Below are 13,095 nucleotides of genomic sequence, written 5' to 3'. Positions count from 1 at the left end.
CGGGTGATGCGCCAGTATGGCGATGACGAATACACGCTTCCAATGTGCGTTCACCGCGATGTCGCCAAACACGGATGCGACCATCATGATGCTGTAAACAGAACCTGGATTCATCCGAAAAAATGACGTTTCGTCATTCGTGCACCCAGGTTCGTCGTTGAGTACACCATCGCAGGCGCTCCTGTCTGTGACGCAGCGTCAAGGGTAACGGCAGCCATGGTCTCCGAGCTGACAGTCCATGCTGCTCGTGCAGGTGGTTGTTGTCTTGCAAGCGTCCCCATCTGTTGACTCAGGGATCGAGACGCGGCTGCACGATCCGTTACAGCCATGCGGATAAGATGCCTGTCGACTGCTAGTGATACGAGGCCGTTGGGATCCAGCACGGCTTTCCGTATTACCCTCCTGAACCCATCGATTCCATCTTCTGCTAACAGCCATTGGATCTCGACAAACGCGAGCAGCAATGTCGCGATACGATAAACCGCAGTCGCGATAGGCTGCAGTCCGACCTTTATCAAAGTCGGAAACGTGATGGTACGCATTTCTCCTCCTTACACGAGGCATCACAACAACGTTTCACCAGGCAACGACGGTGAACTGCTGTTTGTGTATGAGAAATCGGTTGGAAACTTTCGTCACGTCAGCACGTTATAGGTGTCGCCACCGGCGCCAACCTTGTGTGAATGCTCTGAAAAGCTAGTCATTTGCACATCCCAGCACCTTCTTCCTGTCGGTTAAATTTCGCATTTGTAGCACGTCATCTTCGTGGTGTAGCAATTTTACTGGCCAGTAGTGTAATTCCCACAGCATCGCAACATTTCATTCTGCTACATTCTATAGCCCTTTTCTACTTAGGTTATTCATCACGTAACCTCTTTTAAACACACGATCCATTCCATTCAACCGTTCTCTATTTCTTCTCTCTCAACAGTAATTTCTTTTCCAAATTTATCCTTGGTTTCCTTTACTGGTTGCTCAATGTACAGATTGAGTAACATCTGGATAGGCTGCAACCGAGTCTCATTCACTTCCCAATAACTGCTTCTCTTTAATGCCATTCGACTCCTGGAAATGGAAAAAAGAACACATTGACACCGGTGTGTCAGACCCACCATACTTGCTCCGGACACTGCGAGAGGGCTGTACAAGCAATGATCACACGCACGGCACAGCGGACACACCAGGAACCGCGGTGTTGGCCGTCGAATGGCGCTAGCTGCGCAGCATTTGTGCACCGCCGCCGTCAGTGTCAGCCAGTTTGCCGTGGCATACGGAGCTCCATCGCAGTCTTTAACACTGGTAGCATGCCGCGACAGCGTGGACGTGAACCGTATGTGCAGTTGACGGACTTTGAGCGAGGGCGTATAGCGGGCATGCGGAAGGCCGGGTGGACGTACCGCCGAATTGCTCAACACGTGGGGCGTGAGGTCTCCACAGTACATCGATGTTGTCGCCAGTGGTCGGCGGAAGGTGCACGTGCTCGTCGACCTGGGACCGGACCGCAGCGACGCACGGATGCACGCCAAGACCGTAGGATCCTACGCAGTGCCGTAGGGGACCGCACCGCCACTTCCCAGCAAATTAGGGACACTGTTGCTCCTGGGGTATCGGCGAGGACCATTCGCAACCATCTCCATGAAGCTGGGCTACGGTCCCGCACACCGTTAGGCCGTCTTCCGCTCACGCCCCAACATCGTGCAGCCCGCCTCCAGTGGTATCGCGACAGGCGTGAATGGAGGGACGAATGGAGACGTGTCGTCTTCAGCGATGAGAGTCGCTTCTGCCTTGGTGCCAATGATGGTCGTATGCGTGTTTGGCGCCGTGCAGGTGAGCGCCACAATCAGGACTGCATACGACCGAGGCACACAGGGCCAACACCCGGCATCATGGTGTGGGGAGCGATCTCCTACACTGGCCGTACACCACTGGTGATCGTCGAGGGGACACTGAATAGTGCACGGTACATCCAAACCGTCATCGAACCCATCGTTCTACCATTCCTAGACCGGCAAGGGAACTTGCTGTTCCAACAGGACAATGCACGTCCGCATGTATCCCGTGCCACCCAACGTGCTCTAGAAGGTGTAAGTCAACTACCCTGGCCAGCAAGATCTCCGGATCTGTCCCCCATTGAGCATGTTTGGGACTGGATGAAGCGTCGTCTCACGCGGTCTGCACGTCCAGCACGAACGCTGGTCCAACTGAGGCGCCAGGTGGAAATGGCATGGCAAGCCGTTCCACAGGACTACATCCAGCATCTCTACGATCGTCTCCATGGGAGAATAGCAGCCTGCATTGCTGCGAAAGGTGGATATACACTGTACTAGTGCCGACATTGTGCATGCTCTGTTGCCTGTGTCTATGAGCCTGTGGTTCTGTCAGTGTGATCATGTGATGTATCTGACCCCAGGAATGTGTCAATAAAGTTTCCCCTTCCTGGGACAATGAATTCACGGTGTTCTTATTTCAATTTCCAGGAGTGTATGATGCGCGTTCAGTAAGTAATGCAACACATTTTTATTCTGAAAGCAAGTTAGTTGTATTCAGGATTCCAATCAGCATATTATTCCGCGCCCTTTTGAGTACAAAACCCTATTTTTCAGCATAATATCCGTTGAATGCGACGACATTTCGCCACATTATCTCCATGGTGCCAGTCAACTGGTCGACGGCGCAGCCAGCGTCTTGCTGGATCAATAACCTCACCATCGTGCTCGTAGTGTTTCCCGCGATGTGTATGTGGGACAGTCAGATGAAGTTCGGAATGTACGAGATCCGGGCTGATGGGTGGATGAGGAAGAACAGTCCGATGAAGTTCTGTGAGTTTCTCCCGGGTGCGCCGACGTGGGAGATGCCTTGCGTTGCCATGGAGAAGGAGAAGTTGGTTTGCATTATTGTGCCGACGAACACGCTGAACTCCTTTCTTCATTTTGATGAGCGTAACGCAATACACGTCTGAATTTATCGTTGCACCATATGGGAGGACATCAAACAGTATAACCTCTTAAAAATCCGGCCGAGGGTGCGGCTTTGAACTTCTTCTTCAGAGGATATTCCCGCTTTGTTTCCGGTTCGAAGTGATGAACCCTTGTTTCATTACCTGTGCCGACGTTCGACAAAAAATTGTCACAGTTAGCCTCGTAATACGCAAACAATTCCGCACAGAGGATCCTTCGTTTCTCTCTATAGGCTTCTCTAAGACGGCGACGAATCCAGTGAGCACACACCTTTGCTACGCCAGCTGGTGGACTGGGGTGTGAGCACGACCAACAAGGACGTCCAGTTGCGCACCGAGGTGTCTGATTAAATCCATTAAATAATAGAGATATAACAAGTTTCAAGACCTTAATGTAAATAACATTCAATACATGAATATCTGCAACGCTCTGGTTTTCCACCAAAAGAAACGCAATGCCAGAAACGCACCTTCGTTGGTGACGCCATTTCCAAGGCTACGTAAGGCGCCACATATTGGAACTTCGTGAAACAACAACAAATTCCTCTTTTCTTCAACCGTAATTGGCCGACCAAAAACAAAAAAAAGTGTTGAGTTTCTTATTGAACGTCCATCGTAAATGGTGTCTGATTTCTGTAAAAGACGAAGATAAGCTTTCGCTCTCTGTATTTTATTCTTGATATAGTCAGAATAGCAGAGTGTATTCCAGCTAACACTGTTTAGATTAGAGATTAGATTAGATTAGTACTTGTTCCATAGATCATGAATACGACACTTCGTAATGATGTGGAACGTGTCAGGTTAATAAAAGGTGTCTACACAAGATATCACATTAGACAAAATATTACATGACACTCAATACTTTTAATTTTTGGGGGGGGGATTGGGAAACTACCCACTTGCTATATCCAAAAATTCATCTAATGAGTAGAAGGAGTTGCCATTAAGAAATTCTTTTAATTTCCCTTTAAATGCTATATGGCTATCTGTCAGACTTTTGATGCTATTAGGTAAGTGACCAAAGACTTTTGTGGCAGCATAATTTACCCCCTCCTGAGCTAAAGTTAGATTTAATCTTGAGTAGTGAAGATCATCCTTTCTCCTAGTGTTGTAGCCATGTACACTGCTATTACTTTTGAATTGGTTTGAATTGTTAATAACAAATTTCATAAGTGAATATATATATTGTGAGGCTACAGTGAAGATTTCTAGCTCTTTAAATAAGTGTCTGCAGGATGATCTTGGATGAGCTCCAGCAATTATTCTGATTACACGCTTTTGTGCAATGAACACTCTCTTACTCAATGATGAGTTACCGCAGAATATGATGCCATACGAAAGCAGAGAATGAAAATAGGCGTGGTAAGGTAATTTACTGAGATGTATGTCGCCAAAATTTGCAACGACCCTAATAGCATAAGTAGCTCAACTCAAACGTTTCAGCAGATTCTCAATGTGTTCTTTTCCAGTTCAACCCCTCATCAATGCATACACCTAGAAATTTTGAATATTCTGCCTTTGCTACCGATTTATGATCGAAGTCTATATTTATTAATGGGGTCATTCCATTTACTGTGTGGAACTGTATATACTGTGTTTTGTCAAAGTTTAATGAGAACCCGTTTGCAGAGAACCACTTAGTGATTTTCTGCAAAACATTCTTTACAATTTCACCAGTTAATTCTTGTCTGTCGGGTGTGATAGCTATACTTGTATCATCGGCAAAAAGTACCAGCTTTGCATCTTCGTGAATATAGCTTGGAAGGTCATTAATATATATTAAGAACAGCAGAGGACCCAAGACCGAACCTTGCGGCACCCCATTCTTGATTGTTCCCCAGTTTGAGAAATATATTTTTTGCATATTATGTGAACTGTTTATTTCAACTTTCTGCACTCTTCCAGTTAGGTATGATTTAAATCTACACTCCTGGGAATGGAAAAAAGAACACATTGACACCGGTGTGTCAGACCCACCATACTTGCTCCGGACACTGCGAGAGGGCTGTACAAGCAATGATCACACGCACGGCACAGCAGACACACCAGGAACCGCGGTGTTGGCCGTCGAATGGCGCTAGCTGCGCAGCATTTGTGCACCGCCGCCGCCAGTGTCAGCCAGTTTGCCGTGGCATACGGAGCTCCATCGCAGTCTTTAACACTGGTAGCATGCCGCGACAGCGTGGACGTGAACCGTATGTGCAGTTGACGGACTTTGAGCGAGGGCGTATAGTGGGCATGCGGGAGGCCGGGTGGACGTACCGCCGAATTGCTCAACACGTGGGGCGTGAGGTCTCCACAGTACATCGATGTTGTCGCCAGTGGTCGGCGGAAGGTGCACGTGCCCGTCGACCTGGGACCGGACCGCAGCGACGCACGGATGCACGCCAAGACCGTAGGATCCTACGCAGTGCCGTAGGGGACCGCACCGCCACTTCCCAGCAAATTAGGGACACTGTTGCTCCTGGGGTATCGGCGAGGACCATTCGCAACCGTCTCCATGAAGCTGGGCTACGGTCCCGCACACCGTTAGGCCGTCTTCCGCTCACGCCCCAACATCGTGCAGCCCGCCTCCAGTGGTGTCGCGACAGGCGTGAATGGAGGGACGAATGGAGACGTGTCGTCTTCAGCGATGAGAGTCGCTTCTGCCTTGGTGCCAATGATGGTCGTATGCGTGTTTGGCGCCGTGCAGGTGAGCGCCACAATCAGGACTGCATACGACCGAGGCACACAGGGCCAACACCCGGCATCATGGTGTGGGGAGCGATCTCCTACACTGGCCGTACACCACTGGTGATCGTCGAGGGGACACTGAATAGTGTACGGTACATCCAAACCGTCATCGAACCCATCGTTCTACCATTCCTAGACCGGCAAGGGAACTTGCTGTTCCAACAGGACAATGCACGTCCGCATGTATCCCGTGCCACCCAACGTGCTCTAGAAGGTGTAAGTCAACTACCCTGGCCAGAAAGATCTCCGGATCTGTCCCCCATTGAGCATGTTTGGGACTGGATGAAGCGTCGTCTCACGCGGTCTGCACGTCCAGCACGAACGCTGGTCCAACTGAGGCGCCAGGTGGGAATGGCATGGCAAGCCGTTCCACAGGACTACATCCAGCATCTCTACGATCGTCTCCATGGGAGAATAGCAGCCTGCATTGCTGCGAAAGGTGGATGTACACTGTACTAGTGCCGACGTTGTGCATGCTCTGTTGCCTGTGTCTATGTGCCTGTGGTTCTGTCAGTGTGATCATGTGATGTATCTGACCCCAGGAATGTGTCAATAAAGTTTCCCCTTCCTGGGACAATGAATTCACGGTGTTCTTATTTCAATTTCCAGGAGTGTACAAGCGCCACAAACGTAGATTTGTCTTCCTTTAACCCGACTTCGAAAGTGAGTCACAGGGTCAGTATTGCCTCACATGTTGCTGCATTTCTCGGTGTCTCCTTTAATAACCAATCTCGCTGTGCCCGCAGACCTGCTCGACGATGACATCGACGACGACTGCCAGTGCGCGCACCTCATCTTCTCGCGGCAGGGCTTCAACGCGTGGCACGGGTGGACCAAGCGCTGCAAGGACAAGCCGCTGCCAGACCTCTCACACTGCTGAGGCAATCGCCCAGCCAGCCAGTGGGGGACATTACTGCAAACCGGTCCCGTGCGGGGCTGCGAGAGAGAGGTTAAAAAAAAAAAAAAAGAAGTACGCGCACTTTCATCGCGGCAGTCAGCGGCACGGCATCGAGCGATGAATGTGCGGACACTTTAGACCTTGCCGTATTGTATATTATGTACCTGTACGTTACCTCATCCACTGAAGAGTTCCTGATTACTGATTCACATATAAACTTTTAGGACACATGGGCACTTGTGCTTCTTCCTGTCAAACCAGCGTTACTAATACGACCTTAAAAGATACAGCGAAGACGCTGAAAAATGTATACAGTCTATCAGAGACGTTTCAGTACTCCTTCTGTAGAGCAACTAGACTCATTAATCCTATAAAGAAGATTACTGCAACAACACATTTAACATATGAAGTCTCTTCGTTTAGCTACATCGTGCTGTGTCAGTATTATTAGAAATGGTATATAAAAACTCAGCGGCTGCTTAACACGGCTAACGCAGCGAATAAGAAACAGAACACACAGTAGCTGTCAAAATTTCTGTGAATAATATAAACCAGGGGTCTCCAAACTACGGCCCGAGTTAGCTGGCTGGACATCCCCGGTATCCGGCCCGCCAAATATTTGAGGTGGTACCTAGACTGCCAACAATTGGGTTTCGAGGCCTATCGCGACCGATACACCGCGACATTGGCTCTGCTACTCGCTACAAGACTACATAACTAAACTCATTGTTGCGCTGCTTGAAATAACAATGCGTTGATATTCTCTACCTCTTCGTCTTGCAGTAATAGTGTTTTCAGATTTCGTTAACTTTGTAGGCCGCTTTCGTGAAGAATGTGCAGTGACATACTTTTTTGTCGGTGAAATTCGCCAGAACAAAATACGCCAGAATTTCGGTCAGGTACGTCCACCAATCAAAATTATGTAATTAAATAAAAATCGTAGTTCGTTTCAGTGTTAGCTATTCCCAGAACCTTAGATTTTTGCGATTTCATCTTTCCTTTAGCCTTACATTACGGTGATCATGGAGTGCTAGGGTGCTTTAGTCCCACTAGGTAGATCATGGCCCTTCTGACTTCGTGGAGGAGTCAATGTGGCCTGCGGACTAAAAAGTTTGGAGACCCCTGATATAAACGATCAAAAGTACCGGCCTGGGGATGAGCAGTGATTCAAAGGATGTGCACCTAATATGCGACACATTAATGCTATTGGTATGTTCTACTGACTGTGTAAATGCACGTCTTATCTGATTTCCATCCTCTTCTTCTTCGTTACTGGTCTTATGTCGCAGCCGAAGATTATAAAAAAGGAAAACCGTAGCTACCCTTCATATTTGCAGATATCCTAATCGAATCTCACATGTTGGGATTAGAAAAATGTAAGTTACACGAAAATGATATGCTAGAAATTAACACAACAAAATCCTGTTTGAGAGGAAGACGCATAGTGCTCATGATCAATGATGTATATATTGGAGTTAAGAGGTAGTTCATTTTTTATATGTACAGCAACTTAACACTACCATGACATTCCAGAGCTATGAATTTCGCGTTTTATGGACGCAGCTGTTTGGCATGTGTAATATTTATGGATTTATTTATTGTATAACCATATTTCAATAATTTTGTTCAATAAACGCTATATTGTAAAAATTGTTTAACTAATTTCTGGAAACTCTTAAATGTCCTGTATGTGTCGTTGTATAGCCATTACGACGTTTTCTTTAAGATCATTTTAAAACTGGGGCAACCACAGCTAAAACAGTTATACATGATTGTTTGAAAATTCATACGGTGAACAGTTTTTTAAATACAGATTTTAAAAATGTTAAAATGAAACTGCATGAAATGTCCAATGGTCAGCTATAGCTGTACTTCTCCAAGTCACTTATAAAGACACACCAATAAATACAGCTATAGCGGAGCAGTGGACATTTCATTCATTTTAATAGTTTTAACACGTGTATTTAAAAACTGTCCACTGTATGAATTGTCAAGCAATCAGTTTCGTTACATTTGTTCAAATGACCAGTAGAGAGACGTGCACCCTCCAGTAAAGGATAGATGTATAGTTCATTTTATGTATGGACTTTTAATGAGTCTTAACATAGCGAAAAGCATTTTCTAATTTTTGCTACGCAATATGAGTCGCGATAACATGAATTTCATTTTCACTTCTTCAGATGTGTTCTTAGATTGCCAAATGACTTCCTATCAAATTTATTAACTACCACAGATTTGTAGATGACTGATGTCATGCTCCCTTTTGACGACACATGTAACTTAATGCAACTGCAACTTAAGTGTACATCACTATTTTCACGACGCAAACAGAAGTTAATAAATCCAATATTTTCTTAGACATTAAGATAACAAATATTCATGGCAAACGTAATTTCGCGATCTTCCGCAAGGAAACCACCACTGACTTTTTACCCCTTATGATCTGACGGGAGTTCTGAGACCTACTTAAAACAAGAAAAAAAAATTCTTTCGCTATGACAGGACTGCTCTCCCCCGTTTATTCTTAGGTTTATACATTCCTAAGATATTCTAGAACTTTTACAGATGTGTTGTCTGTGACTCCAGAGCAGTTTGAATCTCGGCAGTTGCAGTCCTTAACACGGGGTGAAACTCGTATAGGGACTTCGGGTAACACGCTTCGCTGACATCCCACTCCACGTACTGCACGTTTATCAATCCAACATCTCGGTTTCTTGTTGGAGGATTTGTAGTCGTCCATATTTGTTTTTGTTTCGTTCATGATTACGAGCCACAGTGTGTATTTCGCTGTTCACTGCATCGTGAATACGTTGCTTGTATTCTGCCGCCATAGTACTTGATAGAGTAAATGATTCAATATTCATTTAATGATTGAATTTGCTGCTGCTGATGATGATGGTGATGATGATGATGATGATAAATCAGAAGCTTGTTTAGTCAGACACCTTTCTGTGACATTTATTCTTGCCTACTTACCCATGTGTGAGATGCTCGATTTAAATGCGTTATAAGTATAGTGTATTGTTCCTATTCTACTTATTCCAGTTCGCATCCGTTTTTCATACTTTCTCGCATTTAATGGAGAACTCCATTGACAGAATTGATATTCAACTTCATTGCCTCTTGTTGTGGAATTAGTATGTTTTTCTGCTTTGAAAGTTGTTGCTTCTTGCGACTTTGTACGCTTTGTAGTGTTAGTGACGAAGTACATAGTTACAGTGCCAGATACCATTATGTAGAAAAAATATTTTGTGTGTTATAGTGTGAACGTACTTCCACCTTACTCAATGCTACTGTATTTAGTTAACTCTAGTTGTAGAGAATTCACTAGCTGATACGATGATGACAGCATGACGATGTTTATTATTTGCTTTCAAATTTTCGTTGGAGTCGGGGGATGATAGCAGTAAATTGATTTCTGTCAAAATATATTGCTTCTAGTACCTGTTAGTAACGTGTGAACACGCTAGTTTGGTAATTACTGTTACAGCTTTAGCATTTTCAAGGCAGAGGCCCTCATTCACCAAGACTGCAAGGCGTACTCACTTGCAGGAAGCAACACGATTCAAAGTAGAAACGTATTGGCCCTACTCATTCCATGACAAGATGTATTGTAGTTAAATATCAAGACTGTCAAAAGCTGCTTATCATGGGATTCTTCGCTAAATACGAGAAAGAACGAAAAACGGATACTAACTAAAGTAAAATAGAGGGGAGCGATGTAGGCCCCTACTTATAATGCATTTACATCAAGCAGATCACAGATGTATTCGTAGGCAGGAACAAATGTCCACAGAACACTATGAGACAAAACAAGCTTCTTTTATAAATGAAACAAAAACAAAATGTAATTATTTACTCCACCCAATATCATGGATGCTTGCAAGAATAAAGCACAATATGGCCAACATATTCACAATGCAATTGAAAGATTACAACACATATAAGAAAACGTAATCAAGAGTACAATGCAGTGAAACCAGGTACCATGTCATATAAGATAACTTTCTTCCACTTTACCAGTTCCAAGGCGTACACGATACTGTTTACAAGCCCATTGATAATACAGGAATCGCTGCTGGGACCAAGGAGGAAACTATAGTTCAGGTAAAAGGTATTGCTTCCCATGATGTCCTTGATGGTCCATGTGTTCTAGCAGCTGGTATTTTTAATTTCTCCGTTATAAAGGATCATAAATTTAGTCATGGCACTGGATGGCTTATTATGGCTATTGTTCGCTGCGGAGGAATTGACAGTATTGGTGGCCTTAAAAATTTTAATAACCGTGACCTCATTACTTACAGAACCTTTGATGTTGGTGAAGTTTTCAGTAAGGATATCGTTACATCATATTTCTACTCGCTTCGGTTTCCAGGTGCGCTTTATTGCTAGACTACGAGGCCAAGCCACAAAGTATAAATGAAAAATATTTCATCTAAACCACATATTTCTAGTTAAAAGTACGGATTTTCGCTCCACAATTTCCCGTATTCAAAGTTCACTGCCGGGCCTGTAGGAGCGCTGCTGTCTTTTTGTTTTCACATCGTAACATGGACCTGCACTGTTGAGCTTTAGATGTTCTGTCTGTAGCTTCAAGCTTTTGCATGACAGGCCGTGATAAGAAAATTGGAAGATAAGGAGATAATGCAGTTACTCTAGACGTTTTTCCCATCTGATATTGATACATCAATTTAGGAAAGCAATGATTCTGATACACACAAATTTACAGGCAAAGCAAACAAAAAAATGTCAACAGAATATACGTTATCCCCAACAATGTATTTTCTCTTACTTTCCAGAAGCTGAAGAAATTCACTCAGAAAATGGCAGTGGATCACAAGAAATATCTCCCAAGTATTTTCAGAACGAAAGAAGAAAGAAGGGTTTTCACTTTCAAACGAAATTGCACCAAAATTCCTGGAGTTCACGGCTAGATTTTATTGCAAACCATGGAAAATGTAAAATTGCTCGGTTTACAATATATAACGAAGAACACATTCAAAATGTCCCCATCGTAAGGTGCCAATGGGAATCAGTTCTCATGAAGTAATGTCTGTCGTGACTGGATCATTATGACCTGACGAGACTTTGAAGTCCCTTTTTAAACAAAAGTGGAATAAAAAACCAAATATATATATATATATATACATATACATATATATATATATATATATATATATATATATATATATATATATATATATATATATATATATATATAGTTTTCTTTCTACTAAAGCATTTTCCAACCTTTCACTGTGACATAAAAAAACTGAGAATTGGCAACGCAAATGAACAAAAATCAGGTCATAAAGGGTAAGCTGGAAATTATAACGTTCCCGCGAATTGGAGAACAGGGAAACAAAATTATCTCTAATTAAAGTTAAATTTGTACTTAAGATATGGGAGGGCACAAACGTTACAATTAGCAGTCCTATGACATAAGTCCAAAGAAGGTAATTTGGCTTCAGTTAGACACAGAACTGCTAAAAAGTAAAATGAGTTCTCAACTCATCATTGTCATTGAAAGTTAGAATGAGAACATGTATAATTTTTATCCAGCTATTCTTGTCAGGGCGTAAAGTCTTACTCGCGCAAACAAAGTTGACACTCGGTGCGGTGGCAGATGGGTGCTACTCTAAATGGGAAATGCCTTTACGGTCGCTCCCATCAGCCACCACGCCGAGTGTCAACTTCGTTTGCGCATGTAATATATCGTTAGGAGTACGTCAATAATTGATTACGCGCGGGAAATTGAAACTGCCGCGATGCATGAACATTTGTTTAGAAAGGACCTCATTGTTATCCGCTGCACTAAAAGTAAATTTACTTTCATAGCAAGATTTGTACTTTAAGAAGACTCGATCTGTGCCTTTTGGTGCGTGATCGAATGTTCTAGTCAGCATAATGCTACCAAATTCTGACGAGTTACACAGAGATTCTTGTTAACATTTATCAATAGGATACAGTGTTAAATCCCTTGAAACAAAACACGCTATTATCTGAATTAATTATTGTTGAACTAACAAAACACACTAGTGGACGAAAGCATTTGCTTACATACTTGGCTTAAGATACCGAAAGGAAGAGAACAATACCCGGTAGCAGCTCTTATCGTCCATTGAAGATATTATAGAGTTCACTGATACTAGATCAGTCACATTATACACTATACATATTTTTCGATACGCAATCGTATAGTTGTCCTTCCTTTGATTTTCATAGAATGATACTTAATGTTTCGGAAAAATGAAAGAAACTAATGATTAACACTTTCCAATACAGTATCTCTTGTGTACATGGTTCCGCGTAGTCAGCGCGTACACAACTTTCCCACTAGAGCGCGCCCCGCTAAGCACAACAGCGCAGGCGCAGCAATCGTCCATCTCCGCACTATGAGATGGCGCTGCCATAGAGATGGACCAAATTCTGCTTCCGCCGGTCTGCGTATTAATATGTAACGCAGCCAATGAGACTGCTGCTAACGTAGAACCTTTTCTCCTCACGG

At 43.9% G+C, this 13,095-nt stretch overlaps 1 protein-coding gene across 2 annotated transcripts in view; it reads left to right on the top strand.

The window, feature by feature from the left end:
- Positions 1-13,095, top strand: part of LOC126191331 (lysozyme-like) — a 312,485-nt gene that overhangs the window by 52,125 nt on the left and 247,265 nt on the right. The window contains exon 5 of one of the 2 annotated variants that reach the window (XM_049932164.1): positions 6,436-6,590. The exons of the other annotated variant lie outside the window; for it this stretch is intronic. Within the exon in view, the coding sequence (XP_049788121.1) occupies positions 6,436-6,569 (134 nt within the window). The 3' untranslated portion in view covers positions 6,570-6,590. Of the gene's footprint in view, positions 1-6,435; positions 6,591-13,095 lie in introns of those variants that run through there. 2 annotated transcript variants of the gene reach the window in all.

Source organism: Schistocerca cancellata, chromosome 6 (assembly GCF_023864275.1).
Source record: "Schistocerca cancellata isolate TAMUIC-IGC-003103 chromosome 6, iqSchCanc2.1, whole genome shotgun sequence".
In the NCBI taxonomy this organism is placed as follows: Eukaryota; Metazoa; Arthropoda; class Insecta; order Orthoptera; family Acrididae; genus Schistocerca; species Schistocerca cancellata.
Note: the sequence above shows the minus strand (reverse complement) of the source record. Positions and strands in the feature narration are given on the sequence as shown.